This window comes from Patagioenas fasciata, chromosome 2 (genome assembly GCF_037038585.1).
Source record: "Patagioenas fasciata isolate bPatFas1 chromosome 2, bPatFas1.hap1, whole genome shotgun sequence".
Classification (NCBI taxonomy): domain Eukaryota; kingdom Metazoa; phylum Chordata; class Aves; order Columbiformes; family Columbidae; genus Patagioenas; species Patagioenas fasciata.
This window is the reverse complement of record NC_092521.1, coordinates 25391670-25412011: the sequence shown is the minus strand read 5'-3', so window position 1 is coordinate 25412011 and position 20342 is coordinate 25391670. Positions and strand designations below refer to the sequence as shown.

Here is a 20342-nt window from a genome sequence, read left to right as displayed (position 1 = left end):
TTTGGCAGAGCTACATCCCAGGTTAAATAGGTTTTTAGACTCTAGTCTAATAAAATAAAAAGAAACAGCAACTGAATGATTGAGAAGGGTCAGCAGAACTTCAGCACTGATAATGAAAAGGGTCCGCTCACAGGGCTTGGTTTTAGGTATTCACAAAAAGGGGCAGAAGTATATTTTACAGAATTCCAGTTCTGGATGATGGTAGTCATTTATTTCAGTCTAAAATAACAGAACGAAGCAAATATAGAAGATCAGCCTCCAGTATGCCACAGGACATACGTGAAGACGTTGATGAGCAGGTACACTGTATTCAGTTCACGGCTGTGCCAATGGCCTGCAGACACATCCAAGAACTGCTTCCTCTCAGGTCTGAAGGATTTCTGGTTTAAGACAGGGCAGAGCTTTCTGTTGTTTTTATCTAGCTGATCACAGTAAGATCCAAACCTCCTCTCCAGAGATCTACATCTGAACCAATATGAATAGTAAATGACAAACAGAGCAGCAAACCAAATTAAAACTCTTGAAGACATAAAACCCAGTCTCTGAAGAGTATTTGGGATCCAGCTGCAGGACACAACAGTGCTAGGTGCAGAATATTTGCTGGAAACTGGAGATAACTGATTTTAGGCAGAGTCAGGTTTGGGACTTTTTTGGACAGCATAACAATCAACAGCATATCGTGCCTAGTGAATTAACAGAAGCCCTTCAAAACAGCACATTGTCATCCTGCCATGAGCTGTCATCTGTTTTATGATGCCAACAAGAGACTCTTGCCCAGAGCAAGACTCCACCAGAGTGGGAGCGAACTCTCATTCAGAAGCATTCAGCTGGCTGTATTAAACAGAATACCTTATATGAAGTTACGGAAGACATCTATTCCACTCTGCTCAGTTCTAACGATGTCCCAGCAAGAGTACTGTCCAGTTTAGGTGCCACAATAGGCATAGCAATAAATCCCCTTTTTCCCATTTTAAGAACAAAATTCTGGCCTTTATTTCTCAAGGGACCTAACTGCAGATGAGTGCACAACAGAGTTTTTATGAGTACCATGGCAACCAGTTCTCCTGGGTCTCAGGATGATGAAAGGACCCTGTGGTACTGCAGAGTGTGCTCTGTGCACTGAGCCCCTGGGAGTTCCATTTCTTCCTCTTCCAATGGTGAAGGACCAAGCAAGGCCCATCCTGGCAGATATATTTTAAAATATTTCTCAAAGCATATAAAGAAAGCAAAGAATGCCTAGTCTGTGCATCACAAGCTGCCCAGTCTTACATGCATTTCTGTCATGCCCAAATATATTCAGGTGCCAGGTCCTGTTACTCAGTTTGTGGTCAAGAGGCCACCTTTTGTCCAGAAGGCATCAGAAAAATGATCTGCAAGGGTGTGATCGCTAAAACTGGATACAGAACTTTACCTGAGCCCTCATCAGTCCAAAGAGTGCTTCACTACGAAACATTTCTCACACCTAACATCCCAGTTACTATAACCTGGAATATCCTGGGCAACTGCAGCATTTATTACCTCATATTCAGAATTCATTCCACTATAAAGCCCCGATTCTTTCTTGCAGAACCACTGTCTAGCCAGGTCTTGCATCTTATGCTTGAAGTTATCCTTCCTTAAGTGTAATATTTTGCACTCGTTACTATTCTGTTTCACTGTACTCATGTCAAACCATCCTTTTAATGTAGCAAGGTCATTTGGAAACCCGTTTTCTTAAGTGCTCGAGTTACATTTCACTCATATAAAAGAAAAAAAAAAAAAAAAACTAGGCTAGTTGGATATGATTTATTCTAGATAAATTCATGTCAGATGTTTTCATGTTATCATTCTGCAGTTGCTATTACATTAAGAACTTTTTTTTTTGCATTATTATTCACATATTTGAGATATCTGAGACACGTGGCTGGTCTGTAATTTTTGGCACCTCTTCATTCTTCTGTGTGTTCTTAAACACACTTGTTAATATTTCAGAAATAATTGTGGTTAGTTCTTTAATTACACCAGCGAAAACATCCCCAGGACTTCCTGCTCTGAGTATATGCACTTAATTCAAATGCACTTTCAGTTCTTTTCTGTAGCCTGCATTTCTATTCCCTTGCTAGTTTTAAGTGTGTTTGGTCTCTTGTACCAAGTGTCCCTTACTTGCAAAGGTGTTCCACACATCATCCTACTGTATTGTCTTTTGTTCACCATCCCCATGAAGTGATAAACCTTTTCCTGTTTTTCTTCTCATCTCCTTTTCTGGTCCCTTTTGCATTATTTTACTGCAGCCCTTCTCTTACTTTTTCTAGTATAGTGTCTTTGCCCACTTTTTGTGTGATGAGTTTTTGTTTTCAGATAAGCAAGTGGCTCCTGACTCAGTACCCCTGATTTCTTCCAACACTGTCCTCCTTGCCAACAGGATAGCTTCCTATGGCATCTTTAAATAAGGGCTTTTTCAAAACTGTCTGTTTCCTTAAGTTCCCTTCAGCTCCTCCCTGCAGAACCTTTCCTATTAATTCACGAAAGGGAGGAAATCTGCCTTACAGGAATCCTTTGGTCTTGCTTTCCTCCTCTCAATCCTCCTTTTCCACAGACACATGAGCTCCAGTTGCATTCTAGCGAGTTCCTTTTTATTAGTCTTATCTATCATAGTCTTATCTGGCCGTGTCTTACATAACCGCCTCCACTCTTTGAAACAAGAAGTTGTCCCAACACATTCCAAAATCTTGAGGAACTGTCTGTGCTGTGCTGTTGGTTTTTGCTTGGTTGGTTTTTTCTTTCCTTAGAGCAGATATCTGGTTAGATAAAGTCCTCAATTACCACTACCCCATATCCTCAGGACACTCACAGTAGTTGCTCAAAAAAGGTGACATCAACCTCCTCCTCCTCATTAAGTAATCATTAGTAGAGCTTTACAGTTCCTCTCTACTCTATCTCCAACAGCTCTGTCTCTCCCCTCTTTCTGGCCTTCTACACATTCCTAATATAACAGATAATACTCTTCCCTTTTTTCCTGCCTGTCCTTCCTACACAAATGATACTCTCTCTGCTAATACTGAAGTGCTGCAGTTTATTCCACTGAGCCTGTGTGATGCTGATTAAACTGTAGCCTTTGTTGTGTCCCAAGACTTCAAATTCTTCCTGTTTATTCTCCATACTCTTAGCATTAGCGTAAAGACATCTCAGATGTTTGGCAGTTTGCCCTTACGTTATCCCTTTTGTTCTTCTATGGCCCTCCTGCAATTTCCCACTTCCACTCTAGAAATTAGTTGTCAACCAGACCTCCAGTTTTCTTATTCACCTGAGGTCCTTCCTGCCCACCCAGGTGAAAACTGGTGTCTTAGGAGTCTTCTCACTCGTTCTTCTCTAGTCATAAAAGTCTCACATTCTGAAAAGACTGGTGTTTTGTTTTGTTTTGTTTTTTTCACTAATTAAACGATGCTCTATAGGATGGCAATTCTCCTAAGGCTTTTCCTAAAAAATAGCGCAGAAAGTTGTTAGTAGGAAAGTGATCTGGAATAGAAGTCCCCAGTTCTATTCCACACTTATCAGTTCCAGAGAGAGGATTGACAGTGTGCATAGTTTAAATAAATGCTAGTTTTGCCAAAATGCTAGCACATGGGCAAATATGGAGTCTTACACCCTGTGTAAAGCTGATGTGCAAAATTAGCTCTGGTTACAACGTTGGGAGAACCCTTTCTAATTCCCAGTGGTACAATACACCACACAGTCATGTATATTAACTAAGACAGTGGTACTTTTCAAGGCTGCAGTCATCAAGGAACAGGCAGATGATGAGTGCAGCAGGGATAATATGTTGACTCTCCTCCCTCACAACTATGAACAGCTGGAACATCCTCAGTTTACAACAGGTCTGATACAGAAAAGAAACAAGAACAAATATTTGGAAATCTAATGGTATAATCTAGCTGAACGCTGACAAGAGGACAGGGACTATACTCCTTTATAGCACATGGTCACTCTGCAAAAGAACAAATTATGTGCTATTGAAACGTATTGTCCTGCTGTCCAGCCTCTGAATGACTGACAAAGTGAAGATCAGCCACTCAACTTCTTCAAAGCTTCGGATGTGCTTCTGAAGCAAAGATTAAGGGCTTACGAAGAAAGATGTTTTATACAATGCAATCAGCTCTGTACTTCAGTTAACATTTGAGGTTAAACATTGAGGTGTAAAGGATAAACATGCTTATTTTATACATTTCAGTGAACAGATTGACCTCTCATCTACGTGAATATAAGAAGAGTAAGATTGGATCTACTCTTCTCCCAAAATCATTTGCAAATATACAACCCTCCCATAAATCAATGTAAGATGGAGTGTGAAGTCTTAAAAAAAAAAGAGAAGCAGCCTTGCAAAGTAAGGGCGTAAGCCCGTGCTACTTTTTGTTCATTCAAATACTCAGAATTTAATTATTCTGATGCATATCTATACTTCAAAGATGAGCCAGTGGTTTTCTTGTGTTTGAGCAACACAACCAGTGCAATGGGTGAATCATGTAACATCTACTGATATGTATCACACCATCAACCAGACTGGCTTCAGCTGTCTTCTGTCCGCTGGTGTCTATTACCACTACTTCATAGATGCTGCTCCCTCTTCTGGCCAGCAACATAATAAAAGAAATCATTTCCCCTTTTTAAATATGGTTTTGAGCATGGGGAGTTGAGAAATGGAAAAGAAAATTCATATTACTTTGGCAAGACAAAGAGATCTGAGTTGCGCATCCGCTGAATTTCCATATTTGGATTTCTCTCTAACAAAAGCTTGCAGCATTTGTGGTAAAAGCTGAAAAAATAATTACTAGTATTTTTTGTTCAGTTGACTGGTTAGTTCTTGGGGCAAGGGTGGGAGAGCGGAAAGGAGGTGCAAGGGAGGAAAGACCATAGATCAGCTTTGCTCTATCTTTTCCCTTCTCCTTCTTGGCACTGTACTGCTCCTTCTCAGTTTTGTGCAAAAGAATATTGCAGGCCTAAAAAAGGAAATGAGCAGAGATCCCATCTTTAGGAATAGTAGACTTGCCAAAATGGGCTCAAATAATGGTATATTAGCTCTAGTATCCAGAGCACATGTTCAGGCAGGCCAGTGTTTCTTCTGTTTTAGTAGGTAAAATCCAAAAGATTTGTCTCCAAAGCAGATACTGCAGATTCTGACTGGTTTTGCTTTTTTTCGGGTCCCCTCACTTCCCTTGAAGCCAACAAGCACAGGCCAGACATTTGGGAAAAAGGGCTTTCAAACCTTTTCTGACCATTAAAGATGTCACCAAAAATTCGGCTAATGTAAGAGAAGGTGCAAACTGCTCTACACTGTATATCCAAACCAGCAAAATCTTCTATGTTACTTATTTGAGGACATCCCTTCAGGAGAGATTATTAGGCCTTCCATAGTTGAACTTTGTCTGATGAAGCTCCCCAAAGCCACATCTGAGGCAGAGCAGAAAGGACAGTGTGCTACCAAGCATGCAGTGTACAGGCTTGCAATAGGAGCAATGTTGTTTTTTACACAGAAAGGAAATTGCAACAAAAATCTCAGCGTCTGGTTTTAGCGGAAGCATTGTCTGTATATGTGGTATTTCGTTTGCTCACAGACATCCAAATAAAGAAACAATTCATCCTTCACTATGTATGAATTTTGTAAAATTTCAGATTTTTACATTGTGTTCATTTCCAGTTGACAGTGTCTTGTGTATCTTGATCACCTTTCCTCAGAGACCATATTCCAGACTCTGCAGATATCATCTTTCCATTGCTTTCCCTCATTAAGAGAGTGGGAGCTTCATCCATAGCAGAACAGTGAACTGGTGCAGTCGGAGCAACAACCAAAGTTCACACCAGTCAGAACCCCACCGGCTGCAAACAGTGAACACAGCTCTAAAGTAAACGCTCTTTTTAAAGATGCTATTTCCGAATCTACTATTAGCCATGAACTTGAAACATTAAGTACTACAAAAGAAACATTTCTCTGGAAGTTGTACCAACTCTGAGGCTGGACTCTTCTTCAGGTCTCTCAGCTGCTGCTATTCAAACACTCAGTCTGATTCTGCAATCCTTTGTTCAAGCACCAGTCCAAGGGGGTGAAAGTTGGCCAGAGAAAAACGTGTGAGATCAGATCTTGTGATATGGTAAGAAAATTCCACTTTCCATGAAAAGAACCTTGTTTTCAAACACATTCCACAAGGTGAGCAGCTCTTTCAGCCCTTCTGCATTTAAGATGAGGCTATTTTCTCCCCCCAGAGTGGGGCTCACAGCCCCTACCCTGCTTGCACCACCTTCTCCACATGCTTTGCTGTGAGAGAGCAGGGGAATCCCTCTCTTGCTGAAACAGCTACTCATAGAATAGTTCTTCATTATCTAAGAGATAGCCAGGAAATATTTAATAAATATATTACCCATTCAAAATAAATATCATTTATAAAACATTCATTGTCTTTTGCTCATCATCATCATACAGTGTATATAAATGTGCCCAGTACAGATGAGATTTACAAATGTTTGCCTTAATTTTTCCCCTTAATGCATTCTCCCACTTACAGTAATCATTGCATAAAATGCATAAAAACATAATGCAGCTTTATGCCGCCAGCATAAACCAAAGATGAAACTAAAGATCTTAGGAGAATACAAAAAGTCTTCGGATAGAAGGAATGGCTTTAGGTACATCTTAAAGTGGCACTTGCTCCAACTCAGTCCTGCAGCATTTTAGAACTGGAGCCAAGGTTTACTTGAGAACTCAGAATTACTTAACCAAATAATAGAACATATAAAAGCAAGCTGGCTTTTGGGAAAAAAAATGTTTAATAATACAGTAATAGTTGTAGTATCGTCCAGTAAAGGTGTATTGTAAAAATATTCTGAATATTAATTTACCTCAGATAACTTTAGAGTTGTAAATACTTGCATTATAGTGAGGTAGACAGTAAAAAAAAAAAAAGTTCTTTTCTCCATTATTAGCACAGAATTTAAATCTTGTAATATCTTAAGGAAATGATAATGTTAAGTAGGGATGAAATATTTGACTAATGCTTAATTCTGTACAACTCAAATATAAACTTTTAAAAATATTAAAAATTATAACATTTCGAGTGCATATAATGTTTTGTACATTAAAAAAAAAAAAGAAATGCATGTTGTTCATCTCCATTTTGCACTTTTCAGTCTGTTTAAATAAACAAATATTTACAACTTTTATATGAACAACAGTGCATCCAAAACAGAATGTGCATTTTAAATTATTGCTCCTGGTCGAGTCTTTTTATTACCATTTTATATTATTATTCTCTTCTCTTTTTTTTTTTTCCTTTTTTCCACCAGTTTATAGCTCTGCAAAACCAGATAAGCCAACAATTCTAGAAATCAGTGGGGAAAAGCCTGAAACTAATAACATAATAGTTATATTAAGAAAGGGCTAGGCATGCTTCGAAGTGTACTTTCCTCAGGTGAAGCCATAGCTGAGACCAAAGGTGGGAAAGAAACAGAAGTCTTACACAAAATGCCTTTTCCAGCACAACATTTGTGTATAATACTGCTGCAGGTTTCGAGGGCTGCCAAACTAGAGCTACCTAGGGATCTGGCAATGGCATCCTTGCACTAGTTGTGAAATCCAAAGGAGTTTCCTTTCCAATCCACCCAGGTTGTGCTTTCTGTAACACTTCGCTCTTCACTGTTTTTCATCGCTGTCTTAAAATAAAACCTAACTGGTAATTAAAATCTTGAGGTTTTTTTCTTTTTTTTTTTTTTTGTTTTTGTTTTTTCCTTTGGGGGGTGGGGGACCGTAGGCTATTTCTGGCTGGTAATCTTGCAGGAATGTGAAAGAGAGAGGGAAGAAATGAAACAGCTCTTTTCGGAGTAACTTCAGAGAGAGGGCTCAGTCTGCTCCCTCTCCCTCCCCCGACTCTTATTGTACTTGGTAAATTGCCTTCACCTTCGAAAAGAGGAGGACAGATCGCCAGATAAACCCCGGGGGCGGGAAGGGAAGCGGGGAAGGGACCCGGCGGTGGCCTCGCCGCCTGCCCTGCCCGTTCGCCCTTCACCGCACGGCAGCCGCGGGCAGGCGCTGCCCGAGTCCCAGCTGCCGCCGCAGCAAACCGGCGCCGGGCCCGCCGCCGCCACACGCCCCTCCGCGCCGCCCGCCGGTCCCCGTCGCCCCAGCCACGCTCTGGGCGAACGCGGGCGGTCCCCGCTAGTCGCATCTCCGCTAGACGCAGCCCCGGCTGCCGCCGAGGGGGATCCCGCCCGCTACCTGCAGCCGCAGGACTCCACCACCATGTCCTCGTACTGCTTGTACACTACGTTGTTGCCCGCGTCGATGTAGAGGATGCTGATGGGAGTCAGTTTGGTGGGGACGCAGCAGCTGGGCGGCGTGGAGCCGGGGTCCATGGAGTTCATAAGGGTCTGGATGATGGCGTGGTTCGTGGGCTCCAGGTGGGAGCGCAGCGGGAAGTCGCAGACCCCCTCGCAGTGATGGGCCTCGTACTCCAGTGGGGCTATAATCCAGTCGTCCCAGCCCAGCTCCTTGAAGTTGACATGCAGCGGCTTCTTGCTGCAGCGCAGGCGGGACTTCTTGCCGTGCCGCTTGCCGTGCCGGCTGGCGAAGGCGGTGCGGCGCTGGCGCCGGGGCGGCGGGCGACGGGCGGCGGGCGGCGGCGGCGGCGCGCCCAGCTCGGCGCGCAGTTCCCCCAGGAGGCTTCGCCGCCGGGCGCGGCTAAAGACCACCAGCAGTGCCCGCTCCTGCGGCGGCCGCGTCCGGCGGCCCAAGCCCAGGTCCCGCAGGTCCAGCCACCGCGGCGGCCCGCGGCCCGCCGAGGCCCGCAGCTCCAGGCACAGCCGCTTCCAGGGTCGCTGCTCCCGCAGGCCCTGCCGCACGTCGAAGGTCTCCCAGCCTGCTGCCGGGGCCGCCCGCAGGTCCAGGGCGCGGGAGTCCAGCGGCCGCGGCGAGAGGCAGGGAAAGAGATGCATGTGCAGCGGAGCGGCGGGCAGCGGGCGGCCGCGGGGGGGCTGGCGGAAGATCCGCAGCTCGGCCCCCACCAGCTCCTCCGTCTCGGAGAGGGTCGATACATCAAACACATACTGCTGCCGCCTCAAGGGAGCGGGCGAGAGATCATCTGCGAGATAAAAAAGTAATTACAGTCAGTTGCGCTCAGGGGGATATGCCGAGAGGTCTCCGACGAGAGGAAGGGCGGACAAGGCCCTCGGCTGCCCGGCCGGGGCCGCTCCTGCCCACTTCACCCCTGACCCCCAGCCGGGGCCGCCCCCAGACCGGGACCAGGGCCTCCGCCGGGAGCCAGGCCCGAGCCAGGCCCGGGGGACAGCAGGAAGGAGAAGAAGGAGAAGAAGGAGAAGAAGGAGAAGAAGGAGAAGAAGGAGAAGGAGAAAGAAGGAGAAGGAGAAGGAGAAGGAGAAGGAGAAGGAGAAGGAGAAGGAGAAGGAGAAGGAGAGGGAGAGGGAGAGGGAGAGGGAGAGGGAGAGGGAGAGGGAGAGGGAGAAGGAGAAGGAGAAGGAGAAGGAGAAGGAGAAGGAGAAGGAGAAGGAGAAGGAGACTTATGGAAGGATCCACACCAGGCAGGAGACTGCTCTACCACACCAGACTCAGTCCCTGCTCCATGCACATCCTCTGTCCATCACCCCCATCAACAAAGTGGGAATGGTGCTGTTTGTGTGCTCATGTACATTACACACAGATATATACATACACACATATATATTCTCCTTCAAGAGAAAAACCTGGACTTCTTTTTTGACACATTGGTGTACGAAGTGCAGCGTGGAAAGCAAACCAGATTCCCCTGAGCTGCTTTCCAATAAAATGTTTACAACCCAGCAAATACAAAAATTCCCAAAGCCCTTGGGTTTCCCCAGAAGCTAGTAAAGCTTGTGTAGATTTCAATAGTAAAAGTGTCACTGGAGCCTCTGTTCAGCAACCCCTCACCGCTTTTCCAAACTCAGCCCGCTCCAGGAGCAGAAACAGAGACTAAAGATATATACAGCCCCGTGTTATTTATTGATATCAAAGGTCATTGCGATTCCTAATCAGTGTATTTCATAACCTCGGCCCTACCTGACAGGTCTGAGGGGACCTCCTGAAGGGGCAGAAGAGACGACGCGATGATTTATGCAATCGAAGATCTTCAGACGCACCATCGCAATGTAAAAATCAATGCGGATTAACGTGCAGTTCATCAGTGCGGATTAGCATACTCTAAAGTCATCCTGTGTCGCTGCGTGTTCCTCCAGACACCAAGAGGGAGATGGAGTGTGGACAGGGAGCCCACGGGAGCCCACGATGGAGGCTGCCTGCCGGCCGAGCACGTCCCTCCCGCACCGTGTTGAGCTGCCGTAGGAAGCTCCGCCGCCCGCCCGTGCCGCGCTGCGCTGCGCACCCACAGAACACCCCCAACTGCGGAGCTGGGTGCCCGCCTAGCACCATACCCCTGTCCTGCCCCCGGGGCGAGGAGGCCGGTGCAAGGCTGCGAACCCCGCCGCGACCCCAGCACGTCATGAATGGTCGGTCGGGGAGAGGGAACCGGAGCCCCCCTCACCCTGACAGCGTTGCGCTCCGCGGGGGCTGCGCTCCGAGAGGAGTGGTGCCAAAATATATCAGGCCCTTCGCTCATCCCGGGGAATTTGGATCTAGGCCCGCCGCATCCCTGTCCCCGCATCCCGCTTCAGGTTCTGCGGTTTCCCCACGGCAAGCCTGCTTCTTCCCCAGAGAGGAGTGCACGGCCGGGAGCGAGAGGCAGCTCGGCCGGCCGCATACGCCTCTCGGAAGGGTCCGGGGGGAGTCTGTAAAAAACACACACAGCCCGAAAAATGTCGTCACAGCCCCAGGTGACGACAACATCTCTGTCTATCTGTTGAAAAGGAAAGTTAAATGCAGAGGGAGCTGCCTGCAGGCGCTAGACGGTCTCGGCAGCGCTGCAAGGACGGAGCACGATTTCGCTTGTAAATCTGGGAGTGTTCTTCTGCCCTTCACACACTTGGGTCGGTGTGGCTGGGGGCTGAGGTGGGCCTGGGTTGCAGGAGAAGGGTCTGGCAACCCAGGAGAGCTCAGGGACCATCGTCTCCTTCTTCAGGGGGGTCCCAGGCAGAACTGGAGACGTCAGCCAGAAAGGGACGTGCATCCCTCGGGCAAGAACGCACAGATCCTCTTCCTCCTTCTTCTCCTCTCCTTTGGCTTTCCCTGCGACCAGCATTTCTCAGATGCCTGAGCATTCGGCACGGCGCAGGCGGTTGTCCTTGCCCCGTCGAGCTGCCTCCATCTTCCTCCGACGGCTCCAGCGACCGTCGAGGAAACCAGATCAGCCCTTCTCCTGGCTTAGGCTGTGGGCAGAGCCGAGCGTGGGCACAGCTCTGCTTTTAAGCCACCTCTTTGCCAGGGCGGGTGCTGGACTTGGTTTCAAAGGCAAATAGATGCTCGCCCGGTTTGGTACTCCCTGTTGCGATGGGTTGAGGGTGGGGGATGGGCTGCCGCCAGCGCACTGTACCTCCGGAGCAGACACCCCACTCACCCCCTTCCCCGTCCTGTTCCTGGCCGGTGTCCCCGGCGAAGGGACTCGGCCGCCTCAAGTGTGGCATCCAGGCGTGGGGGTTAGATGAGAGTGAAGTGGGAAGAGGCTGAATTCCTCGCAGATGCCCTGTGCTGCAAGCGGTTTACAAAGGTTCTGCAGAACCCTGTCATGCGGCGGGGTGCGCCTAAAACGCGCTCCCCAGCAGCATGTTTTGACGCTCCAGCTTCGCGGAGATTGAACGCGTTGCACGGCCAGTCTGGCTAGCTCGGTGACATGGCACTCTGGGGACACGGCCGAAAGGCAAAGAAATGTGTCGCCGAGCACTCGAGCCTCCGAGGCGGGTTTAGGCAGCACCAACTCTGCGCTGGAGGACTCCCTCTGGTTCCTTCAGCTGCCGGCTCCCGCTCCTAGAAAGGGGCAGGGCTGCGGGTTGTTTCAAATAAGCAGCTTTGAATCCCATCAGATAAACGCTATTTATTCACTCTTGTAACCTAATAATTCCAGATGAATACATAATCCTAAACCAGTACTGGCTCGCTCCCAGCACGGTCGAGAGGGTGGGAAAAGCAACGAAGAGTGGGGAGGGAAAGCGGTACCTTTGGAGCCTCCAGAAACTGGAGAGAGATGGGTCTGGTTTTGGGAACCTTTGTTCCAGCGAAGCTACCGTTTGCAGCACACAAAGAGAGGCAGCAGCGACGGCGTGGAGGCAGCCTGGCTGTCCCGCTCCCTCCTTGTGAAGAACACACACGGATCAGAGCTTGTCCTCTTTGGTTTGCCTTTAAACCCCAGGAGTGGCTGTGGTGAGGTCCGGGATTTGCAGCAGACAGTTCGAGATCTGCCTTTTTTTCCCAGGCCAGTCGAGATTCTCATTATCGTTATTCCCGTTACCGTAATACTTGGAGAGAGCAGCCAGGTCATCTCACATCCAGCCAGGCTGGGGAAAGCCACATTGCAGAAAATGCATCTGAGGGGGGGGTTATATTTGTAATGTTAACTTAGATGAATGTTAGTTACGCAGTGAGTATTAGTATTATTTCGACTCCCCGTTGTTTTTTTTTTTTTCCGAACAAAGATAAAATATTGGGAGCTGCAAGCGGCGGGGGTGGGGGGGAAGAAGGGAGTAGATCTACCCGGAATTTTAGAATGTGTCGGCGGCGGGGGAGGAGAGCAGCCCTGCTCCGCTCTGCCCTCCCCAAAGCGTCCGGGCAGCGGTGTGCACCGTGCCGGCCGCGGGGGGCTGCGCCGGGCCCCCGTTCGCCTCTGCCGCCGCTTTCCTCCGTTTTGCGGTTGCGAGGCGTTTATCATCTCCCAAGGTTAAATGAATTATTGGGTTGGGACGTTTTCTTTAACTCCCTGTGTGAACCCTTTCCCGCTTCCCGGGTTCGCTTTCTCGCCGGCAGCCTGGACTTTGAGGCGAGCCGGGGGTTAAGGAAGGCTATACAAAGTTTCCCTTTTCATGGCAGATCAGGTACTGGGCTCCCAGCCAATTCATCAGGGCTCAGATCTTAACTTTACATCACTGCAAATTATACCCAAACCACATTCATGAAGAATTTTCCCATTCCCAAATTCTCTTTCAAGCCATATTTAAACTCGCAAACCAAAAGCACATTTGCAGTTTAAAGACCCTATGCAGGCGCTCGCTCAACAATAATCTGGAAATTAAAACATATATCCCCCGTAATTGCGAGAGGCTGCCCACACGTTGTCTGCAGAGTCGCAAGGGTGACAGGTACTTCTCTCGGAGCATTACTCGAGCTGTGGAAACAAGAGGCTGACTCTCCATGTGTGGTATTTCTCCAGTTCTCGGTTCCGCATCTCGCAGCGCCTGCCTTGTCGTGTTTTTTTATTACACCGAGTGATTAGATTTAAATGTTTCGTTCATTCCTCTGTCGAGAAAGACCACATCTTCCTCGGACAAATCCTTCCCAATCCTGCCGAAACCCCAGAGAGGTGATGGATGGCTGTTGTCGGCTTTTTTCTTTTTCCGTGAAGCGGGGAGGCACCTGGCTGCAATATACCTTTGGTCACCGCTTCACCGTACCTGCGCCGGGAAGGCTGTCCGCCCTCTCCCCGCTCGCTGCTGCCGGTGGCCGCCTCCCACCACCTCCCCGCTTCCCACGACCGACGCTCGGCCCTCGGGGACAGAGACATCGCCGCAACAGTCTCGGGCCGTGCCACGGGGCTCCGGGCCCCCCATCGGTCGACATAGCCCCAGGAGTTGCGCGGAAGCGAAGAGGGGCTTCCCTGTGGGGTTCCTACCTGCTGTAACAAGCATTAATCGAGCCCACTTCCCTTTGCCCGTTTGTGGTCGTTTTGCTACCTGAAATACTTCGATCGACGATAAATCATTCCTCCAAAACTATTCGTATTGAGAAAATTGGATTGAATATTCCCAGCTCTGGGAACTAAGAAACGGAGCGAGGGGACGCTTTGGAGGCTATTCCTGAGCAATATATGTGGAAGCACCAGGACAGAGCAACCCAACGTACGGATCTGGCCACAACTAGCAAGGACTGAAACGCTCCCTTTCGCTCAGAAACCAGATTTCAGGCACGCAAGGACGACCAACCTCAGCTCCAGCCTGATTCTAAATCGCAATGGTTTGGTGTTTTTTGTCTGTTTGTTTGTGGTTTTTTTTTTTTTTTTCCTGTAGAACTACGAAGCGAGGAGGAAAAAGAGGAGGACGAGACGCCCAGTTGCAGTGCCCAGCACCGGACAGCACGGCCATGCCGCCGTCTGCTGCGAGCATCCGAGCCGGGCTGACACCGGGTTGCGCCGGATTTTCTCCCCACGGGCTTCTCGTCTCCTGGTTGTGGCCAGCCCGAGCTGTGGCACAGCACCGCCCACGGGCGGCGGAAACTCAACAGTTCCGAAGCGGAGAGCTCGGTCCTACCCCCCTCGTAGGAAAAAAACCAAAACAAAACAAAAACCAAAACCAAAACATAAAAAACACAAACACCGCCTCTTAGCAAGCCCCGCAAGGCAGCTGCTGGATTAAAAAAAGAAAAATCAGGATCGGGTCTGAAATGAGCCACCGGAGTGCCTTGATAGGTTTTATACCTTCTCGTTAGCAGAGTGGCTCCGCGGCCGCGCACCGCCTCGCCGGGGCGTCTGAGCCGCGGAGTGGCCGCCGGGCTGAGTCTCCCGGTGCCTGAGGGTTCTGCTTTTCCCAGACCGCGCTCCCCGTCCCGCTGCGCTTCTGTGCGCGTCTTTGCAAAAGAAAACCAACAAACGAAACAAAAAGAAACTCCCGATTTTCAGGAGGGAGAGACGAGCGGTGCGGCCGCGGCTTCCGAGGAGACGCGCCGCTGCCCTCTCCGCTCCCCTTCCGCAGCTCCGGCAGCGCGGGGGAAAACACAAACCTCCAAATATCCCACAGGAGCAGGCAGCATGGAGCCGCAGCCCTTTCGCCCACCGCCGTCCGCCCCCGCGCTGCTGGTTCCGCGGGCGCGGAGGTCCCGCCGCCGGGCCAGGCCAGCCGGGCCGCCCGTTCCTTCCCCGGGCGCACGGTGGGGATGGGAACCGGCTGCTCGATGCCGTGCTCCAGCCGTCTGGTCTGCATTAGTGCTTTTATAAGGGGCTCAAACAAATCGCATACAAGGTCACCAAATAATTAACAGTTGTGAATTCCCTCCTTCCCCATTAAAATACTTCCCTGCTTATATTTCATTTTCCTTCTGCCAACTACAACACTGCCTGGGCAAAGGCGCTGCACAGATTACACTACATTGCAGCTTTCGGTCCACCCAGAAACCCGCTGTTTTGCATAAACATGTTGCACTAGATGAACTTCAAGTGGGATTTACGCTCTTTTCTTCAGCCACACACGCAGCCCGGCCATTTCCAGCTCCTGCACACGGCATCCCCCCTTCCTCCTGCCCCCTTTCCTCACCCCCCTCCCAACGCTAACGGCAAGAGCAAAATAACGGTGGTCGGACCCTGGTCCGTCTGAATCAGCTGTCTCTCAACTGGAACACAAAACTGCACAAAGAAAACGAGGAGGGAAAAGGAGACGATCTCGATCCACTTTGATTTCCCCCTCCCTTAGGCGCGGAGCTCAACATTTCGTATGGGAGAGCCCGGCCGCGGTGTCGCGGCTGCGGGCAGCTCTGCAAACACAAAAGGAAAAGGCGAGTTGAACCCACGGCAGCCGACCCTTGTGGCATTCCCTTCCCACGGGATATCTCTCTGAAAATCGCGCTTCCTCGCATCCTCGATATTTAGCTTTTTGTTTTCGGCTTGTTCCGAGCCGTGCTGCATTTCTTGTTAGCTGTGGATTTGCTTGTTTATAGCTCCCTTCTCTAGCTCCCTCCTGCTCTGCTTTTTTTTGTGTTGTGTTTTTTTTGGTTTTTTTTTTTTTTTTTTTCCTGCCTGGTGGAGTCCTTGCAGCTCCTAATTGTCCTGCGTTACTGTGGAGCTCCAATGCTGGGGGTCCTGAGGCCAGCGAGAGCACCATCTGCGTTTTAATGAGTTACTTCATGTGCCAACAGTAATTTTCCTACATTCAGCTAAGTCTTGTCTGATCTTGCGACCGTAACAAGGGGGAGCGAGTGGGGGGCGGGAGGGAGTGGAAAAGGGGGAATCGCAAACCCTTTCCCCCTTTTCTGCACTTTTTTTCTACCTCCGGCGGGAAAAAAAAAATATATATATATATATATATGTATATACAGTGAAGTAGTGTGGCTTTCGTCCTCTCGATCCAGGCTGAAAGCGATCTTATTAGTTTCAAGTGAGAAGGAAAAGGAACAAGAGGCGGAGAGGAGCGGTTGTGGTGTCCGCATCGAAGCTCCCTGCCCCTCCCAGCCGCTCCGGCTGCTGCGGCCGGGGGATGTCGAGCAGTCGTTCCCGCGGGACGCCCTCGGACTGGCGGGCACAGCAGCCCACGCCTTATGGGAAGGACATTTCTCGGCAGGACTAAAAGCTGCTCCACGCTCCCTCTCCCAGTTGCTGTCCCCCCGAAATTTTGCGGTAGAGGATGCCGTGCGGGCGGGAGTGAGGGACGGCCACCGCTGTCTCCCCCCGGAGCTGCCGCTTAGGTAAAGAGCAGCCCATCTAATTGGGTCAATTTGGGCGGCTATATTGTCTGCAAATGAATTGACAGAAACTTCCCCCCGCCCCCCCGCTTTCCCTGAGACTGTTCATCAGCAGCACAGCTCCAGCTCGCCAATTAACTGGGCTAGGAGCCCACGGGGAGGTGGGCAGTAAAATAGCTACCACTTCAGAGGAACGGAAGCTCTCTTGAAGTTTTTTGGTGATGTGCCATTGGCTGGTCTGCTTCATTATGGGAGACTAGACAATATTTGATATGTTATGACATGAACACTCAATTAGATCACTGAGTTGAAATACTCCAATCAGTGGCTTGATGCTAAGCAACCCTCAGAAGGTCCAGCAGAAGGTCACAGCCTGTGACACATCAAATCAAAATCAATGGGGAAAAGTGAGGCTTTTCCTTAATGAAACCAGGACTTCTGTTAGCAAATCACTTCCCCCGGAGTAGAATCTCCCATGCAGCGAGATGAGCTAAATTCGTTAAATTAACTGTCTTTCTTCTGGTTATCAAGAATAAGATGATCTTGAGCGCGTCTCTATTTCCCTGCGGCTCGCAGAATTAGCACCCTGTTTCCTCTCCGGGGGGAAAGCGGGACAGCGCGTTTCTGACGGCTGAACTTTCGAAACAGTATTTCTAGAAAGCGTGTCCTCTTCCCCCCACCTCCCGTTTAGCAACGACGAAGAAAACAACCCTCACAAGGTGAAAGCGGAAAGCAAAACCCCGTGTTCCCTCTCCCCACGGAAACCACTAGGCGCTTCCGACCGCGGAGGGCACCCACCGTGAGCGCTTCCACGCATCCTCCCGAGCCCAGAGGAACTCAACGGGCGCCGAGGCTAGAGGGAAAGAGCCTCGCTGAGCCCCCTGTGCAGAGGAGGACCCCGAGTCGGGGGTAGCGATGGGGCAAGGGGCTGAACCGTGGGTGCCCAGCGGGGAGGAGAGATTGTAGAACCGTGGAGGCAGCGGAGAGAGTTGATTTGGGTTTGGGTTGGTTTGGGGAGAGAGTGGCTCCTGTAGCTCCAGGGAGCCGTGCGGTTTTCCTGGCGCTGCGTTTTTCCCTGAAACGGCTGGGAAGCGGGGAGGCCGGCGTGCTTTCCCGGCTGCCGGCAGCTATGGGACGCCGCTGCCAGCCGCCGGCAGGTACACGGGCAGGGTACCGCGGCGGGGGAGCGCGAACGGAGGGGAGGATCTTCGAATCGCGGAGAGGGGAAGAGAAGGAAAGAGTACACAACCTTCATTGAGAAACTGTTAATCTCGTTAAAGGCTCACAAACACGAGTAATGTAGCGGGGGCGGGGGCGGGGGAAGATAGAGACAGTTTTGAGGGAAGATAAATTCTATTTTCCTCTGGATCGCTGAGGAATCTCCACCCGCTGCCTTGGCTACGAGCGATAAAACGAGAGAAAAGTAAAGCGGAGCTCCGGCCGGGGTTGCAGGTCGCGAAGGGGTCTCGGGAGCCCCACGACACCGCTGCTACCCGGGATGAGTGGGGACAAGGCCTGGAGCCCGGCCGGCCCCGGGCTCCGCCGCCCGCCCCGTCCTCTCTCCCGGCTGCGGGGGCAGCCGAGGGCCCGAGGGAGCGACACCCGCTGTCATTCCCGGCCCCGTGATGGGTGAGGACCAGCTCCGCACACGTCAGGCTTAAAGGACGTAGGATAGGCCCCGAAGGGGAGGGCGACTCTGGGCCGCTCCCCACTGAGCCCCACGGCCGGGAGTTACCTGGGCTTCAGGCTGCGCCCCCTGCATGCGGAGCCGGCTGTGTCCCAGACCCAGCTCTTTCAAACGGGGCTGGTGAATTTCCAGGTGGACCCGATAAAGCGACCCTACGCGAGAGCAGCTTCAGGCAGCGTATGTTTGCCCTCGGTCAGTTTGAACTTAATATTTGCATTACAGCCGCAGCGATAAGAGCGATCCTTTCTTCTGCAGACAGAAAGAAACTAGAAGAGCGATTTTTTTTCCCCAAGGTTGCGTTTACACCCGAAGTGCGCCTGCAAAGCTGGGACGTATTTCGCACCACCCCGTGACGATCAGGGGGCGAACACGCGTGTTTCTCTCACGCAGCATTTACGGCTGCTGCAGTACGGATTTAGCGCCGCGGGGCAGTTTGCTTTAAAATAAAACAACTCGATCCACAATTTACGGAAAGATCCACTTTCTGCAATACCGAGGGGGGCGAAAAACACCAGTGATCGATGTAGTGTTCTCCCCGCCTCCCCAGCGCTAGGCTCCGCGGGACGGCAGCTGCGGAGCGCCGCGGGAAGAGACGCCCGCAGCCCCGAGAGTAAGGTGAGGGGCGTGGGGGGGAGCAAAACTTACCTCGTCCCCTGTCTACAAAACTAGTGATGGTGTTGGCAGATTTGGACGACTGAAAAAAGCTGGCGTTGATGCCCAGTTTCTCCGCGATGGAGTAAGTCCGGAACAGAGACAGCATGTACTCGTGAGGTTCCGCTCGTGGGAGCGCCCGGCCCACGGCGTGTCCCCCTTGCCGCGGGCGGTTGTCTCGCGGAGTCCGCGGCACCCTGCGGCCCCGTCCGCCCTTGGAGGAGGCGGTGAGCTCCGAGGCGGCGGGGAGAGAAGCCGGGAGGCAGCAAGGTAAATCCCAGAGGAGGCTGGCGAGCAAGGCGGCGGAGAGCAGGGCCCAGCGTGCATTCATAGCGAGAGGCGGCGGCGGTGGGGAAGAAGAGGAGGGCGGCCCGACGTGCGGCTCCGGCGGCCCACGGAGCGGCGCGGGGACTGCGCGGCGGCGTGGCGCGGAGCTGGGACTGCACCCGGGCGGGCTCGGCCCGGAGCAGCCCGCCCCGCCCCGTGGGTACCGCCCCGCCGCGGACCGCCCCGTGGGGGCACCCATCCCGCCCCCGCGGGGCGGTCCGCGGCGGGGCAGGACACCCCGCCGTCGGGTGCTTGGGGGTCCCTCGATCCCTCCTCGGTGCGGACTCCAGGCGGGAAGCGGACGCGAGGGCCGGGACAGCTGCCGAGCGTCTCGCTGCCACCCTTCGGTACCGCTTCTCATCAACCAGCCAACGCTTCGGTGCATTCAGGTGCTGAGGGTGCTGTGGTTCCGAGTGTGGGCAGACTTCGGTGAAGCTAATGGTCTTTTGTAATGCTGTCTGTATTCCCACAGCTATGTGCCTGTCGAGAACTTGGCATAAAGCAGGGGTCTCTCAAGATGGAGAATTTGGTGGAAAATGCACCTTGGGATGCATCAGGGCCCAGCTAGCAGGCAGCCTTGGGGCAAACCCTGCCACTCATCAGAGAGGGAAAGGAAAGCACAGGAGCAAAGAGACAGAGACAGTTCTTTCAAAATCTGCACAGCTACCAAGAGAGGACCAGCCTGAGAGCAAGCACGGTGCCAGGATAGGACGGGGGAAAATTCAGTGATGGGCAGATAGCACCAGCAACATAAATGGGGCAGCCCAAGACAGACAGAAAACCTCCCCTAAGCAGGGCACAGATCCTCCTTGCATTGGAGCTGTCTTCTGCAAGACAATTTATCCAGCCCTCTTCATTTGTTTTTTTCAGAGGTGCATCCCCCAACATAAGACTTGTGTCAGCTCTCCAAATGGTTTCATCCAGTCACCTATGTAGGGCTCATAGCCATGGACAAAAGACGGCAACAAGTTTGCATTATCCTATCTGACCTGTTCCCTCCTTGCTTCTTCCTGACCTTCTTCTCATCTTTCCACCTGAATCATGGCACTGCTGGCAGCCACAAGCTACCCCCCTCTGCTTCTGAATGTTGCTTTCCTTTGCCCTTTTCTGAGCTCCCCTGTTCTCCTCTCCTGATCT

General features: G+C 50.9%; 1 protein-coding gene across 1 annotated transcript; it reads right to left on the bottom strand.

Moving 5' to 3' along the window:
• Positions 1 to 1851: 1851 nt before the first annotated feature.
• Positions 1852 to 19309, bottom strand: GDF6 (growth differentiation factor 6). The gene is made up of 2 exons (XM_065832483.2): positions 18873 to 19309; positions 1852 to 9101 (listed from the first exon to the last, which is right to left on the bottom strand). The coding sequence occupies exons 1-2, from the start codon at positions 19207 to 19209 to the stop codon at positions 8236 to 8238; spliced, it is 1203 nt and encodes a 400-aa protein (XP_065688555.1). The 5' UTR covers positions 19210 to 19309; the 3' UTR covers positions 1852 to 8235.
• Between the last annotated feature and the right edge of the window lie 1033 nt (positions 19310 to 20342).